General features: G+C 36.0%; 1 protein-coding gene across 7 annotated transcripts in view; it reads left to right on the top strand.

Moving 5' to 3' along the window:
- The window catches only part of ECT2 (epithelial cell transforming 2), a 72,667-nt gene that overhangs the window by 16,330 nt on the left and 38,187 nt on the right, over window positions 1-18,150 (top strand). For all 7 annotated transcript variants that reach the window (XM_066241445.1, XM_066241444.1, XM_066241443.1 and 4 more), the window contains 5 exons: window positions 2,160-2,296; window positions 9,248-9,367; window positions 13,503-13,571; window positions 16,610-16,720; window positions 17,604-17,700. In XM_066241445.1, coding sequence (XP_066097542.1) covers window positions 2,160-2,296; window positions 9,248-9,367; window positions 13,503-13,571; window positions 16,610-16,720; window positions 17,604-17,700 — 534 coding nt within the window. The remainder of the gene's footprint in view (window positions 1-2,159; window positions 2,297-9,247; window positions 9,368-13,502; window positions 13,572-16,609; window positions 16,721-17,603; window positions 17,701-18,150) is intronic.

Below are 18,150 nucleotides of genomic sequence, written 5' to 3'. Positions count from 1 at the left end.
ACGGTTAGAGGTTATACTTTTTGTTTACTTATTTTATTTGCTTCACCAGAATGTAAGCTTTAAGAGAAAAAGAACCTTGTCCATCTTACTCTTTGCTTTATTTCCAGTGCCTAGTATAAAGTAGGTATTCAGTAAATAGCCATGAAATGAATTGAAAGTTATTTTAAGGTAGGCCCGAAAACTGAGATGGATTTCAAGAATATAAGAGGAGCAAGAAAACTGTACAAATTAAGTTTTTAGGGAATAATGAATAGGTTGGTTTGCTTGGAGTATGGGGGAGAAACTTGATTAGAAAGATTAATTAGGGCCAACTATTAGAGGATTTTGAAATCAAACTGGCATGTCTGAACTGTATACTGTCATCAGCGAGGGACTTTAAAAACTCTTGAGCAGCAGAGTAATTGAGTAGGAAATCTGTAGTGGATTATTCTGAAGAATGATTAGGAGGAAGGCAGTTTAGAGGTAGCCAGACCATGAAGAAATCTAGAGTGGCTTGGGCCACAAGATGATAAGGCCGTGAACCAGGAGGGAAAGAAAAGACGAAGCACTGGGGAAATAATTGGTCGAATGGAGTGATAGGAGGGGAGTAAGAGGAGAAGACAGCAAAGTATTAAATGGAAGAAATGTTACCTTGCAAAAATAGGTAGTTTATATTTTGAAGGAACATAGTGCGAGTTTAGAGAAAATCTAGGTTAAATTGTAGTAATGTCCATTAGGCATTTGGAAAACTTCAACCAGGTGCTTGTGCAAGAGCTTACAATTAGCTATGTAGTTCAGAGAACTTACTGGTTCCCTAATTAGGTACATAATGGTCATGGGGTGGTAAGTACTGCTCATAAAGACTGGAGCTTGATTATGCAACATAGAGTACAGGAGAGGTAAATGAACCCCTAAAAACCAGACATGACAATCTAATATATTTGATACTTTGTAATAGAACTCCTGTTTGTAGATCACGGTCTAGACATACTACTTAAATTAGGTCGGTGTACACCAATACTTTCCTCCAAAAGTAACGTTGAATGGCAGAGGCTTCTCAGCCTGGTGTCAGTACCCTGAAATAACATGGCAAGTGGGGAATTCTTTGAAGTTTGTTATCTTTAAAAGGCATTCAAAATTCCATAGTACACATGGTTATTTTAATAATGCTAAAAATGATTGAGTGAGTAAAATTGCTGTACTGGGACTACATAGTATCTTTTCTATATCATTCTACTCTATGTTATAGTCTCCTTTTCCTATTGTGGAACTTTCTGTTAGGAGAGTCTGTGAATAATGTTGAAATAGTCTACCCATATTGATAGTAAGAAAATTATTTCAAGCTTTTATAAAATTTCTTTGAAAAATTTTGTTTAAATTAAATGATACATATAAAATATACGAATGCATCCTCCCTGCACTTTGGGTTGGACTGGATACTTTGAACTAGCAAAGAATTTGCAGTTGATGTTGGATTTTTTTTTTGAGAGAGGCTTTCACAACAACCTTTTTCTCCTTTTTTAACTTAAATATTTATATGTTGCTTTTCACTTTCTTATTTAAGTTTTTTATTTTGAAATAATTTCAGATTTCAAAAAAACTGCAAAATTATAGAGTCCTGTATTCTATTCAATAATTTCCCAAATGGAAATATTCTGTTACATTTGCTTTAATATTCATTTATTCATATTCTCACTCTTTCTCCACACACGTAGTTTTGATATCTGCAATGTATTGCAGAGATGTCATGCCTTTACCTCTATCAGGCGTCCCCAAACTACAGCCCTGCGGGCCACATGTGGCCCCCTGAGGCCATTTATCCGGCCCCCGCCGCACTTCCGGAAGGGGCACCTCTTTCATTGGTGGTCAGTGAGAGAAGCACTGTATGTGGCAGCCCTCCAATGGTCTGAAGGACAGTGAACTGGCCCCCTATGTAAAAAGTTTGGGGATGCCTGGGAGACTTAAATTAGTATTTTACAAAATATAGACATTTCTTGAAAGTATTGTAATTAGGAAATTTCTTCTGGCCTCATCTTATAAAGAAATTTCATTTTAATTAAAATGTATATGGTGTTATATTTATAAGAGTTGGTATCCTTTCCTTTTTTCTGTGAAATCTGTAATGTTTGGTACTTATATCTGGCCTGCATTTTAAATCATTCCTCCTTTTTACCTTTTAGAAACACCAAAGTCTTGTACTAAGTCTTCTAAAAATTCCACTCCTATTCCTTCAAAGCAGTCAGCCAGGTGGCAAGTAGCAAAAGAGCTCTATCAGACTGAAAGTAATTATGTAAATATATTGGCCACAATTATTCAGGTAAGAGTTTGGTTGCAAATGATTTCTGTTTTTGTGTTTCTAAGTAAAAAATATAAGAGGTGTTTTTCTTACAGGAAAATTGCATAAGTATAGAATTTGAACATAGATATTAAAAATGAAAATGAGTGACAAAAACTGCTATTATGGAAATGCCATAACTTTAATAGTAGCTTTTATTCATGCAGTAATAGCACTATTTTTTTAGGGTGACTTTAAAGAGTGAAGGATCCTAATTAAATGATCATATAGGGGACCAAGTTTAATTCAGAACTTTGCAAGTTCCTTGTCAAGATACTGCATTTATATTTATATTTCTGAAAGTGTGTGTTCTAGAATCATTGCTTTAGATGGTACTGTACATATATGAAAAAGCAATAGCAATGAAGTCTAGTAATATCGATGTAAGTAATTTTTAAAAAACCCTTTCATATGTCGTTTTCTTTTTAACAGTGATTAGTCATAAATAAGTGTTCTATCACACTGCTTACCACTATTAAAATGCACTATGAAGTTATTTCTAAAGAAAAACAATTCTAATGAATCTTTGTAATATGAGGTTGAAGAAGATATTTTTTTTTTCAATTTTTATTTTTATTTATTCATTTTAAATAGAGAGGAGAGAGAGAGAGAGAGAGAGACAGGGGGGAGGAGCTGGAAGCATCAACTCCCATATGCGCCTTGACCAGGCAAACCCAGGATTTTGAACCGGCGACCTCAGCATTTCCAGGTCGATGCTTTATCCACTGCGCCACCACAGGTCAGGTTGAAGAAGATATTTTAAGGAATAAATTGAAATTCAAAGTTCTACTGACCTGTTGTGGTGGTGCAGTGGATAAAGCATTGACCTGGAAATGCTGAGGTCGCCGGTTCGAAACCCTGGGCTTGCCTGGTCAAGGCGCATATGGGAGTTGATGCTTCCAGCTCCTCCCCCCTTCTCTCTCTCTGTGTCTCTCTCCTCTGCCTCTCTCTCTCCTTCTCTCTCTCCTCTCTAAAAATGAATAAATAAAAAGAAATTTTAAAAAACATACAAAAAAACAAAACCTTGGGCTTGCTTGGTCAAGGCACATATGGGAGTTGATACTTCCTGCTTCTCCCCTCTTCTCTCCCTCCCCCCACTAAAATTAAAAAAAAAAAAAAAAAGTCCCAAAGTTCTAAAAGACATAATAATAGGACATTTTGGAATCTGTATAAAGAAGGAATAAATTTGTTTTACGTATTGAAGGAGGTTGTCAGGAAAATAAAGTTAATACCATCAAATTTGTCTTTGAATAGAAAAATAATGAACAGAAAGACTTCTTTCTTGGTGCTACTGGAGAGATAGGTGATTCTTCACGGTTAATTTGCTTAGTAGTAATCAGGAAATTATGTGGCCCTCAGCTGTATTAACCTTGTTTTAGGCCAGCTTTTCTCCTTCCTCAAGGGAGATGTATTATCCTTGTTGACTTTCTTTAAGTTTTTATAGTCAGCCAAAATGTAGTTGAGTAGCAGATTATCCTTTTGGCATATGCTATTCATGTACTTTGGTAGCATTTAGTATTACCTACAAATGTAAATCCTTTCAGACCATGGGAAATGCACGGAGTTTCAGTATTCTGATTTGCATATCAATTAAATTAATCAGAACTCCTTTTAAAAAAGCCCTAGCAATTATTCAACTATAGCATAAACTCACCTAAGGATTTATTTAAAAGCTTGTGGTCTAGATTCATGACTGTTTTCTTGCAGCTATATTTTAGGGCTTATGAATTTGGAATAACAATTTTAACTTAGAGCCCAAATTAAATGAATAACCATAATATCATATATTATAACAGGGAATAATAAAGATTCCAGAGTATTATGGAAGTTTATAATAAAATTATAAATTAATATTGTGGCAGGAGTTCAAGAAGATTTTTGTTTTAAAAGAGCTTAGGCTGGAAGAGGAAATAGGGTATACACACCAAATCGTAATACCAAGTGGAAGATTATAAGCATCATGAGGGAGGTACAGTGGTCGGCACACTCATTAGTCAACAGAGCCAAATATCAACAGTGCACTTGAAATTTCTTTTGAAAGCCAAACTTTTTATACTTAACTATATAGGTAGTTACATTCCTTATGGAGGGAGCGCCTGCAAGTGGTATTTTGTGGCAGAGCCACACTGAAGGGGCCAAAGAGCCGCATGTGGCTCGCGAGCCATGGTTTGCTGACCACTGAGTTAAGATATTTGGAACTTTGTGAGGTTTTACTCTTCGTCCAGTTTAGGAAAGGTATTGGATTGCAATTTTTGATAGGTTGAACACTGGAAAAAGCATCTTTTTTTGGTTTTTTTTTTCAGGGACAGAGAGTCAGAGAGAGGGATAGATAGGGACAGACAGACAGGAATGGAGAGATGAGAAGCATCAATCATTAGTTTTTCGTTGCGCGTTGCGACACCTTAGTTGTTCATTGATTGCTTTCTCATATGTGCCTTGACCGTGGGCCTTCAGCAGACCAAGTAACCCCTTGCTCGAGCCAGTGACCTTGGGTCCAAGCTGGTGAGCTTTTTGCTTAAGCCAGATGAGCCTGTGCTCAAGCTGGCGACCTCGGGGTCTCCAACCTGGGTCCTCTGCATCACAGACCGATGCTCTATCCACTGCGCCACCACCTGGTCAGGCTGGAAAAAGCATCTTAAGAAAAAAATTGAACTTGATTTTTAAGTATGTGTGTGATTGGTACATGCACAGAATGTGAGTGGAAAGTGTATTTGAGATTTTTTAAACAATACAGATGATTGAAGTTGTCTGTTATTCAAGGTGTAGAGAGTAGTCTAGGGGCATTAGAGTTTAGAGTGGTATAAGGAACCAGGTTAGGGATTGGTGTATAGAACTAAGACTGCATATGCAATTCCAGAGAGGGCCCTTGTATAGTGTGCTATATAATCTCTGAGCTTATAGAAGATGATATTATCTTACTTGCATTTTAAAAAGATAACTTGGTTCACTTTGAAGGAAAGGAGAATTTATGGAGGCCAGGAGATCAATTTGTAGGTTATTCCAGTAGTCTTGGTTAGATTTTTGAGGACCTGAACTTCTTAGGATAATATCAGTGAAAGTGAAAAGGGTATAGATTTAAAGAAATATTGGAAAAGTAGAATCAAAAGTTTTTGGCTCTCTAATTTTAACATAACTTTTTTTGAGATTTTTTTTAATGAAACAGTGCATTTTGGTTGTCTGAATATTTTTGTTTAGGATTTTTTAATTAAATATTGATTGGGTAAAGGAATGATTACAAATATCTTTGAAACATCTATTGTGTTTCTTTACCTCCCACAGAGATAATCATCATCTGGAATTTTGTGCTTATTTCCTTTGTAGATCTATCACATATGTATAGGAAAAGAAACTATATAGTATATATAATCATACTTATATATGTTAAAGATTTGGTTTTTCACTTGAGACTAATGATCTTAAGATGTCTGTTTTTATATCTGTTTTGTATTCATTTTTTTGTATGAATAAATCAACTTATTTACCTTTTATTTTTAATGAACATTGAAGTTAAGTTTTAGTGTTTTGTTTTTGTTTTTTACTCTTCCTAGTAGTCTGTGTGAATATTCTTATTTATGTCTCCCAGAGAACATACTCTGGGTAAAAACTTGGAATTTCTGAGTAATAGGTTATACACATTTTTATCTTGACTGAAACTTGATAGTAGGTTGGAAACTAGGTTTTGTTAGTCTCTGTTGTCCATTGAGGTTTTCATAGGTGAAGCTTAACTTGCATCAGTATAGGCAGATGACCTTGGGGCAAAAGCTGGTTTTAGTAGTCAACTCTCTACTTTCACTTAGATTTTGGCCTCCGAAGGTCCTTCACTTTTTTTACATTATCATTTATAGTATACTTTCTTTTTATTCCTTCCTTCCTTCCTTCCTTCCTTCCTTCCTTCCTTCCTTCCTTCCTCCCTTCCCTTCCCTTCCCTTCCCTTCCCTTCCCTTCCCTTCCCTTCCCTTCCCTTCCCTTCCCTTCCCTTCCCTTCCCTTCCCTTCCCTTCCCTTCCCTTCCCTTCCCTTCCCTTCCCTTCCCTTCCCTTCCCTTCCCTTCCCTTCCCTTCCCTCCCTCCCTTCTTTTCCTTTTCTTTTTTCTTTTCCTTTCCCTTCTCATACTTCCCTTCCCTTCCCTTTCCCTTCCTTTTCCCTTTCCCTTTCCCTTTCCCTTCCTTTCTTCCCCTCCCTCCCTTCCTATTGTGATTCATTTTATTTCTACATATTTTAAGGACCCAACAACACACTATTATTATTATTACTATTTTTTTAATTTTATTCATTTTAGAGAGGAGAGAGAAAGGGAGAGAGAGAGAGACAGAGAGGGAGAGAGAGAGAGGAGAGAAAGACAGAGAGAGAAGGTGGGGAGGAGCTGGAAGCATCAACTCCCATATGTGCCTTGATCAGGCAAGCCCAGGGACCGGCAACCTCAGCATTTCCAGGTCGATGCTTTATCCACTGCGCTACCACAGGTCAGGCCACACTATTATTTTTAATTGGGTTGTTTCTTTTGAGTTTCAAAATTCTTTCTATATATATTTTAGATACTATTCCTTTGTCAGATATATGATTTGTAATTTATTTTCTAGTCTGTAGCATGTCTTCTCATTCTAAGTCCTTTGCTGCAAAGTTTTTGATTTTGATGAAGTCCAGTTTATCAGATTTTTTTATATAGGTCATGCTCTAGTTATATTTAAGCTGAGGTTTATTTTTTTGCCCATGACAAATGGTGTTCAACCATTTGTTGAACAACTAGCCTTCCTCCAATAAATTGCTTTTGTACTTTTGTCAAAAATTACTTCATATTTGTGTAGGTTTGTCCCTGAACTTTATTCTCTGTTATTGACCTTATATGTTTTTCCCTTTGCCAGTACCACACAGTCTTGAATATTGCAGCTTTATACTAAGAGGCTCCTTTGCCTTTCCATATACATTTTTAGAATCTAATTTTCTTTATTTACAAAATGTTCTGGTATTTTGATAGGTATTGAGTTAAATCCATACATCAACTTTGGGGAAAATTGATGTTCTTACTGTGTTGGATCTTTTAATCCATGACCATATGTCTTTATTTACTTAGGTGTTTGATATCTTTGATCAGCATCTTTATTTTTTGGTATCACGTACGTGTTTTATTATAGTAAGTCCTCACTTAACATTGTTGATAGGTTCTTGACTTTAAGTGAAATGATGTATAATAAAAGCAATTTTGCCATAGAATAATTATATAAACTAATGTTAAGTTCTTATGCTATCTTGTTTATTATATGCTGCTTAAGTGTCTGTCTGTCGCCGATAGCTTATTGGTTGCTTGCGTAACTGTACTAGCCAGTGGGGTGAAGTTGCCACGGCTAAATGCAAATTGAGCGGGTCAGGGCGAAGGTGAACATTTGTTTGCATTGGCAATCATCTGTTTTACATAAAAACGTCTTAACGTAATTTCTTTTAAGAATGCCTCCTAGAAAATACAGCACTGAAGAGGAGAGAAAAGGAGCTAAAGTTGCACAGAAACGGCTTTCTCGACAAAAAGAAACCACTGAGCAGAGAAAGACAAGGCTTGCTTCAGTCGCAGAGCAAATGCGTCTTTCTTGGCAAAATGATACTGATGAGCATAGAGAAACAAGGCTTGCCTCAGATGCAAGACAAAAAAGCCTGTCTTGACAAAATAAGTCCCTTGAACAAAGGCAGGCGAGCTTAAAAATGATGGAAAGATCTACACAAGAAATGTTGTGTACAAAGAGATCTTTGACATGTGAATTAACATTTTATTATTTAAATCACCTTTATTTATTGAGCTAGCGGTGGCTCTTAAGAAATGTACCGCCAGTGGTTTCCTTCATTGCACTCTACTTTAAGCAATTAAGCAAGTAGAAGGGGGAAGCCCTGTGGGGCACTAAGCAAAGGGGCGTCCTCGCCGCCTGCCCTGGGTAATTCAGTTTGAATTAGCAGACACCTTTGCACAAATCATTTTAATTATAATATCTAGAACAGCGGTCATTTCGTATGACCGCTGGGCTTTCTAGTACCATTATAATGAAGCAGTGTTATTCGAAGACCTGCTTTATACTTATACTTAGGTATTTTAACTTTTTATTGTATATGATACATTTTAAATTTTGGTTTCCTTTGTATATTACTGGTATATAGAAATACGATTAATGTATCTTTGTTCTTTATGTGAATGCACATGTGCTGTGGACCTTGTATCCTCTGACTTTGCTCTGTTTACATATTAGTTCTAGGAGCTATTTATCTTTTATTTTTTTTAGATTGATACAAGCAACAACATGCATACAAACAGGTCTTTTGCTTTAAATTTAGTTTCATTCCCCTAAACCAGTGGTCGGCAAACTCATTAGTCAACAGAGCCAAATATCAACAGTACAACGATTGAGATTTCTTTTGAGAGCCAAAGTTTTTAAACTTAAACTATATAGGTAGGCACATTCCTTATTGAGGGAGCATCCGCATGTGGTGTTTTGTGGAAGAGCCACACTCAAGGGGCCAAAGAGCCGCATGTGGCTCGTGGCCGCAGTGTGCCAACCAGGGCCCTAGACCAAGGTTCTGTGCTACCATTTTAAAACATTTAGTACTTATTACAAGTATATGCCTGAAACTAACTGATTGCTTATTGTGTTCTTCCTTAGTACCTTGACTAAAAATAGAAATTACTCTTGTATCATACTAACAGTTTTAATGATTTGTAGAACTGTGTATAAACTTTTATTAGATTCTAACATAATATTTTATTACAAGAGTATATATACACATATACACAGATGTTTAAAGAAAATTTTAAAAAGTCTCAAATATAGAGATAACTATTTTTTAAGATCTTTTTCTTTTTCTTCAACATTTTATATCCTCTTTATCACTGTCTCTGTGTTAGCTTCTCTCCACCCACACAACGAACCTAAACTAGCCTTTGTTTTTTACTTTTTAGTTATTTCAGGGACCATTGGAAGAAGAAGGACAACGTGGTGGGCCTATCCTTGCACCAGAAGAGATTAAGACTATTTTTGGTAGTATCCCAGATATCTTTGATGTGCACACTAAGATAAAGGTAAATTTGTTATATGTTAGTGCAGGGGTTGGGAACCTTTGGCTCGTGAACCATATGTGGCTCTTTTGATGGCTGCACCTGGCTCTCAGACAAATCTTTATTAAAAAAAATAATGATGTTAAAAATATAAAACATTCTCATGTATTACAATCCATTCATTTCCTACCGCTCATGTTCATGGTTGCGGGTGGCTGGAGCCAATCACAGCTATTCCCCGAGACAACACCAAATTTTTATTGGATAATGCGTAATGTACACGGTTGTTGTATGGCTCTCATGAAATTACATTTTAAAATATGTGGCGTTCATGACTCTCTCAGCCAAAAAGGTTCCCAACCCCTGAGTTAGGGTCATAGTGATTCTTTTTCGATTACGTTTATTTATTATGATTTTTCAGGTACTTATGATGAGCTAAATAAAACTTCTCATTTATTCCTTTAAATGATTATTTTCCTTGCTCCAGTGCGTTGCTAATATTGTTGTTTGCTTCTTTTAAGTATAATTTTAAGTAGTTAAGTATTATATTTTTGACTTGTGGTTTGTTAAGTATTCTTGTTTTGAAGGAATTTTTTTCTTCTTGAACTTTTCTGAGTCTCCTAGTTAGAATGATTCTTAAATTATTTGTGCTTAACTGTGTTTGAAATGAAAATGTAACATTAAAAATATTTTTTAAGATGCATCATGTCTTTTTGTTGTTGTTGTATTTTTATGGAGAAGCAGGGAGACAGAGAGACAGACTCCAACATGCACCAGACTGGGATCCACCAGGCAATGCCCACTAGGCGGCGATTCTCTGCTCATCTTGGGCATTGCTCTGCTGCTGCTGGAGCCATTCTAGCACCTGAGGCGGAGGCCATGGAGCCATCCTCATTGCCCAGGCCAACATTGCTCCAATGGAACCTTGGCTGCAGGAGGGGAAGAGAGAGACAGAGAGGAAGGAGAGGGGGAGGGTGGAGAAGTAGATGGGCGCTTCTCCTGTGTGTCCTGGTTGGGAATCGAACCTGGGACTTCCACATCCCAGGCCAGTGCTCTACCACTGAGGCAGCTGGCCAGGGACTGCATCATATCTTAAACAGCTTAACTGAGATACATTTTATGTCTTTTAATTCACATATTTCAAATATGATTCAGTGATTTTAATAATTTTGCCAAGTGATGCAGTCATCACCATAATTCTATTTTTACACAGTTTTACCTTCCCCAGTAAGATCCTCCATTTTTAATTTATAGTTAACTTTCTCATTGATAGGCCTAGCTCCATGCAACCTCTAATCTACTTTCTATGAATTTTCATATAAATGTAAAACTACAGTATGTGATACCTTATGTCTGGCTTCTTTTACATAGCATATTTTTGAATTTCATCTATGTTAGCATGTTAGTAGTCTGTTCCTTTGGCCAGATAATATTTCATTATATGGCTATGCTACATTTCTTCACTCATTCACCAGCTGATGAAAATTTAGGTTGCTTCCGGTGTTTGGCTATTTTGGATAACACTGCTGTGAACACTGTATGCAAATTTTATGTACACTTGCTTTTACATCTGTACAGTAGATACTTAGGAGTAGAATTTTTAAGTCATTGGTGAGAAACCACAGGCTTATTTTATATCATGTTACATTCTCACCAGTAATGTATGAGGTTCAAATTTATCCACATTCTTGCTAATACTTACCTGTTTGTTTGTTTTTTTGACAGAGCCAGAGAAAGAGATAGAGAGAGGAACAGATAGGGACAGACAGGCAGGAAGGGAGAGAGATAAGAAGCATCAATTCTTTGTTGCGGCTCCTTAGTCTCCTCAGTTCAGTGATGGCTTTCTCATATGTGCCTTGACCAGGGGGCTACAGCAGAGAGAATGACCCCTTGCTCAAGCTAGCTACCTTGGGCTTCAAGCCTGTGACTCCGTGCTCAAGCTGGTGACCTCGGGGTTTTGAACCTCAGTCTTCTGAGTCCCAGTTCGATCCACTGTGACACACCTGGTCAGGCTATACCTATCTGTTTTTTAATAGTCATTCTAGGATGTGAGTTATCTCATTATAGTTTTGATGTGCTTTTCCCTAATATTTAATGAGTTGAGCATCTTTTTATGTGCTTTGTAAGCAAGCCCTTGTGAAATGTGTGCTTAGATCTGTTGTCTGGTTTTTGATTGGGTTATTTATCGTCTTACTGATTTGTAAGGGGTCTCTATAAATTCTAGATCCAAATCCTTTATTAGCCATATGTTTTGCAAATCTTTTCTCCCAATTATTTGTTGCTTGTCTATTCACTTTTAAATAGTGACTGTGAAATATAATTTTTTTTTTTCATTTTGATGAGGTCTAGTTTATTCATATTTTTCTTTCATGTGCTGTCCTTTGGGATCATATATGAGAAATTTTTCTTTTTTCTCCTATGTTATTCTTTTTTCTCCTATGTTTCTTTTTAAATGTTTTGTTTTAGCTTTTACAGTTAGGTTTATAACCCATTTTGAGCTAACTTGGGTGAGGTGAGGGTTTTTGTTTTTATGCATGGAAATCCAATTTAAAATACATTCATATATTTAAGTAGTAAGTCCTTACATGGTAGCATAATCAATATATTCTTTATGAGAAATAAACTCATTTCCAAAATAGAAATAGTGAAGGAGTGGTGTTATATTTTTTTTTCCAGCTTAATAGGAGATTGTATCTCAAATCTATTTCCTAATTCAGTTGCAGTATCACACACTATGTAGCCTCTAGAAAACCTTGTATACTTGTGAGCAAATTACAATGCCTTAGTATTGTAATTGGAAATAGTTTTAATCTCATGGATCCCAACAAAAAAGGTGTGCTGTGGGTTTGCAAATAATACTTTGAGAATCTCTGGTATTACTACTTTAAAGTCACTTTTAGAGTTGTAGTTATGGCATGTCATTTCTTGGCATCTCATTTTATCATCTCATTTGTATTTTATTATCTTATAAAGCTCTTAAAGGTCTTCTACATTTTCCCAAATATGTACCATTTTAATATTACAACTGAAAAGTTTTTTAGACCAAGGTTTAGCAAACTATGGTTGATGGAACAAATCCAGCCATTTGTGGATTTTGGTCAAGTTTTGCTTTTGGTAAACAAAGTTTTATTGAAACACAGCCATATTCGATTGCTTATATATTGCCTATAGCTGCTCCTGCTCTAAGAGGGTGGAGTTCAGTGTTGTGACAGAACCATATGGCCTCAAACCTTAAATATTCACCCGCTAGCCCTTATGTCAGGTTGGTTTGACCCTATAATAGATCCGTTTCTAATGGCTGGTGTTAAATAAGATGCTTAACGACTGTGCTGAAAGTAGATTCTATACTGAACAATGCCAATCAGCTTTATATAGTTAATAAGAAAGTATATTGAACTGTCACATAATGAAAAATTAGGCTTAGTTTTATTGACTTGATACTTTATATTATTAATGATTTTTCAAAGGATGTTTTTCTCAAGTTAAAAAGTTAATTCTTTATTAAGAATGTGTTACTAATTGTTTTTGTTTTTTTAAAAAAAATTTTACTTATTGATTTTAGAGGAAAGGAGAGAGAGAGAGAGAGAGAGAGAGGAACATTGATCTGTTCCTGTACATGCCCTGACGGGGGATCAAACGGGCAACCTCTGCACTTTGGATTGATGCTCTAACCCAGGGGTAGTCAACCTTTTTATACCTACTGCCCAGTTCTGTACCTCTGTTAGTAGTAAAATTTTCTAACCACCCACTGGTTCCACAGTAATGGTGATTTATAAAGTAGGGAGGTAACTTTATAAAATTTATAAAGCAGAGTTACAGCAAATTAAAGCATATAATAATAATTACTTACCAAGTACTTTATGTCAGATTTTTGCTAAATTTGGCAGAATAAATCTTTATAAAACAACTTACTTTAGTTAAATTTATCTTTTTATTTATACTTTGGTTGCTCCGCTACCGCCCACCGTGAAAGCTGGAACGCCCCCTAGTGGGCGGTAGGGGCCAGGTTGACCGGCACTGCTCTAACCAATGGAGCTGTCTATCTTACACATTAAATTAAAACACTTTGTAAAGTACCTTAAAAATGAGTATTTTGACAATGTTAAAAGATATTTAGGAATTGTCAAGTTTAATCTTAAATTTTAACCTGCTCTTTTAGGATGATCTTGAAGATCTTATTGTTAATTGGGATGAGAGCAAAAGCATTGGTGACATCTTTCTTAAATATGTAAGTATTTTAAGTTTTCAGAAAAGTATTATAAAGGATTGGCAGGAAATGAAAGTTACTTGTTTAAATGTGAGAGCTTTTTAAAATTTTTACATCATTTTATTTGTAAAATATAAAATTTAACACTTCTGATAGCTCAAGGCCATCATTAGGAACACTAATTGTTCTGTGCTATAATCGTTTTACTATATATGAAGTTATTTGTCTTTCACAAATGGCTATAGGTTAATTTTTTTTTAATTTTCTATAATTTTTAAATAATTTTTTTTTTAGTTGAGGTTACTTTTTACTGTTATTGTTTCTACTCTGCATAAAAGCTTCTAATGAATTGCTTCTCTTTAGGATAAGAACAGCATAGCTTAAGTTTCTCAAATAAAGAAAATTCATTTTGAATGGGGTGCTGTGAATAGGATTCAAAAATTTCTTTGTTTTTTTTTTTTAATATGATTTATACCTTTCAGTGCCTTGGGTTGTGGCTAACTTTTGTTTTCTGAGGCCTTCTAACTTCCATCTTTACCATATACCTAGTCTCTTAGATATTTTTTTGTTGGTTGAGAATTGCAACTATGCAAATTATTCTCACATAATCTTTTTGATACCTGTTAGTCTCCTAAATTAGCCAAGATGTTTTTCATTTTCTTGTTTGCATTTTTGGGTAGTATAATTAATCTTTTTTTTTTTTTTTTTAATTATTTATTTATTTATTCATTTTTAGAGAGGACAGAGAGAGGGAGAGAGAGAGACAGAGAGAGAGAGAAGGGGGGAGGAGCTGGAAGCATCAACTCCCATATGTGCCTTGACCAGGCAAGCCCAGGGTTTCGAACCGGCAACCTCAGCGTTTCCAGGTTGACGTTTTATCCACTGCGCCACCACAGGTCAGGCTTTTTTTTAAAATTATTTATTTATTTATTCATTTTTAGAGAGGACAGAGAGAGGGAGAGAGAGAGACATAATTAATCTTTCAGTGGTGGTTTAGACTCTTCAATAAATAACAGCATATTCTTAGATTCTACATAGATTAGTTCTAAATCAGTTCTAAATATTATACTATGAATTTATGGACTTTTTAAAATTATGTTTCAGGTGTACAGCATTATAATTCAGCATCTGTATACATTTACAAAGTGATGACCAAAAGTCTAGTTATTATCCATTACCTTGCAATTGACCCCTCCCCCTCTTTCACTCACCCTTCCAACCCCCTTTCATCTTGATAACTGCTGATCTCTGTATCTATGATTTTGTTGGTTTTTTTTTTATATTTTTTTAAAGATTCTACATGTGAGTGAAATCATACGGTATTTTCTGACTTATTTCACCTAACATTATATCCTTAAGTTTCATCCATGTTGTTACAAATGGTAATATTTAATTTTTTATGGCTGAGTAATAGTTCATTGTGTGTGTGTGTTTGTGTGTGTGTGTGTGTATTATATTATATAACCACATCTTTATCCATTCATCCAATGATGGACACTTAGGATGTTTCTGTATCTTAACTATTGTAAATAAAACTGCAGTGAACATAGGGGTGCACATATCCTTTAGAATTCATGTTTCCAAATATTTTGTCTAAGTGCCCAGAAGTAGAATTGCTGGATCATATGGTAGTTCTAATCTTAATTTTTTTGGGCATCTCAATATTGTTTTCTGTAGTAGTTATATCACTTAATCTCACCAGGAGTGTACAGGTTCCCCTTTACCCCGCTTGTCTCGAACATCTGTTATTTCTTGCTTTTTTGGTAGTAGTTATTCTAACAGGGTGAGGTATTACCTTATTGTGGCTTTGGTTTGCATTTTCCTACTATTTAGTGATGTTAGCATCTTTTCATGTGCCTATTAGCCATCTGTATGTCTTCTTTTGGAAAATGTGTATTCAGATCCTTCTGCCCTTTTTTAATCAGGTTGTTTTTGTTATTGGGTTATATAATTTCTTCATATATTTTGTATATTAACCTCTTATCAGATGTGTGATTGGCAAATATATTCTTTCATTCAGTAGTTGCCTTTTCATTTTGATGATAGTTTTCTTCATGGCAGAAGGTTTTTGGTTTGTTTGTTTTTTGCATTTTTCTGAAGCTGGAAAGGGGGAGAGACAGTCAGACAGACTCCTGCATGCGCCCAACCGGGATCCACCCGGCACGCCCACCAGGGGGCAATGCTCTGCCCCACTGGGGATTCGCTCTGTTGCTACCAGAGCCACTCTAGTGCCTGGGGCAGAGGCCAAGGAGCCATCCCCAGCGCCCGGGCCATCCTTGCTCCAATGGAGCCTCGCTGCGGGAGGGGAAGAGACAGAGAGGAAGGAGAGGGGGAGGGGTGGAGAAGCAGATGGGCGCTTCTCCTGTGTGCCCTGGCTGGGAATCGAACCTTGGACCCCTGAACGCCAGGCCGATGCTCTACCACTGAGCCAACCAGCCAGGGCAGAAGGTTTTTAGTTTGGTATCGTCCCATTTGTTTATATTTGCTTTTGTTTACCTTGCTTTTGGAATTAGATCCTTAAAAACATCACTAAGACCCATGTCAAGGAGCTAGACCTCCTGTGTTTTTTTCTAGGAATTCTATAGTTGTAGGTCTTTCATTCAAGTCTTTAATCCATTTTGAGTTAATTTTGGTGTATGGTGTAAAATAGTGCTCTGGTTTCATTCTTTTGCATGTGGCTGTCAAATTTTTTCTAACACCATTTATTGTAGAGACTTCTTTCTTCATTGTATGTTCTTGGTTTCTTTATTGTAAATTAAATTTATAGAAGTTTTTAAACTTGTAATGTTTATATCAGTACAATAAACTTTAATATACTTTTTTTTATTTCTAGTCTATTTAAATTTCAGGTTCTAGGCTGTGAGTGCTAATTGAATATTGTTTAGCAGTTTAGTCACTCATTAGTGAGAAGTTTATAAAATAAAATTTTGTATTTAACATGTAAAGAAACATAAACTTTTGCATTCAATATGTCAGATTGTGACTATTGATTTTTCAGCTGTAATTTTCATTGTCTAAGGGTGAAATGCATTACAGATTGTTTTTTTTCTTCTTTCTAGTCAAAAGATTTGTTGAAAACCTACCCTCCCTTTGTAAACTTTTTTGAAATGAGCAAGGAAACAATTATTAAGTGTGAAAAACAGAAACCAAGATTTCATGCTTTTCTGAAGGTAATATACATTTTTTCAAATGAAAGTCAGAGAATAGCCCTGCCTGGATAGCTTAGCGGGTCAAGTGTGGGCCTGGCGTACCAGAGTCACGGGTTTGATCTTCAGTCAGGGCATGTATGAGAGGCAATCAAGGAGTGCACAACTAAGTGACCAACTAAAGGAACAACTAAGTGAAACGAATTGATGCTTCTTCCCCCCCTTTCTCCCTCTCTCTCGTTCTTCCTCTCTCTTTTTCTCTCTCAAATCGATGGAAAAAGTATTTTTAAATCTGAGATTAATTTCTAAAAGAATTCATTAAAATAATGCTTTTAGTAAGACATGTATTCATATACGACCAACTTAATGTTACCTGGTAACTTGAGCTGTGCTTGAGACTGGCAGTGATATATAGCTTCTGAAAATTTGACATAACAGAGTCCAAGAGGCAGCAAAGTGAAAGAAAATGCTGTATATGGTTATTCTTATATTTTTCTTTTTTTTTTTCAGTCATGCATGTTTTAGTTCTTAAATACCTTAAAAATTTCCAGGGTGATTTTGTTTGTCTTTAATTATTTTTTTTCCCCTTTCCAGTGGTATCATTATACTATTTTAAAAGTTTTTTCTTGTGAATGATGTCGATTTAAGAGCAGCTTAAGATGTAATATACAGTAGTGTGCAGAGGAACTTCTGTGTGGTTAGGATATTAACCCTAGCTGGCCAGGAGGGCATTCCAGGCCTTGGACTGTTCAGCCCCAGCAGTCTGCTACAGAACAACTGCCACTTCACACCTGTTAGTCGTCAGGACACTAATGATCAGCTGGAATCTGATCACTGTTGGATGTCTGATGTTTGCAGAAAACCTTTTTTACTTCTTCAAATTGTTGAATAAATTAATTTCTTTCAGATAAACCAAGCTAAACCAGAATGTGGACGGCAAAGCCTTGTTGAACTTCTCATCCGACCAGTACAGAGGTTACCCAGTGTTGCATTACTTTTGAATGGTACTTGTCTGATCCTCTTTCAGACCACTTTTGGATACTTTTATGGAATTGTTCTCTTTAAGCTTATCTAATGTATTTTAGAATTACTAGTTTTAAAATGATTTCCTAGTCATTAAAAGCCATCGTATTTTATAGATAATAAAGAGAACATGAGTAAGCAAACTTTTAACTTTACAACAGTGTATTTAATTTTCTTTCTTACGTATGTTCATTATGTTTCATTAAGTACTTGTAGAAATCCATCTGAAATCAGCCTGACCAGGCATGGTGCAGTGGATAGAGTGTCAACCTGGGACATAGAGGACCCAGGTTCAAAACCCTGAGGTTGCTGGCTTGAGCAAGGGCTCATCCTGCTTGAACATGGGCTCAACAGCTTGAGTGCAGAGGTTACTAATTTGAGCGTGGGATCACAGACGTGACCCATGGTCACTGGCTTGAAGCCCAAGGTCA

The sequence above is a fragment of the Saccopteryx bilineata genome, chromosome 8, assembly GCF_036850765.1.
Source record: "Saccopteryx bilineata isolate mSacBil1 chromosome 8, mSacBil1_pri_phased_curated, whole genome shotgun sequence".
NCBI lineage: Eukaryota > Metazoa > Chordata > Mammalia > Chiroptera > Emballonuridae > Saccopteryx > Saccopteryx bilineata.
The sequence above is the reverse complement of the archived record's forward strand: the minus strand, read 5'-3'. Positions and strand labels throughout refer to the sequence as shown.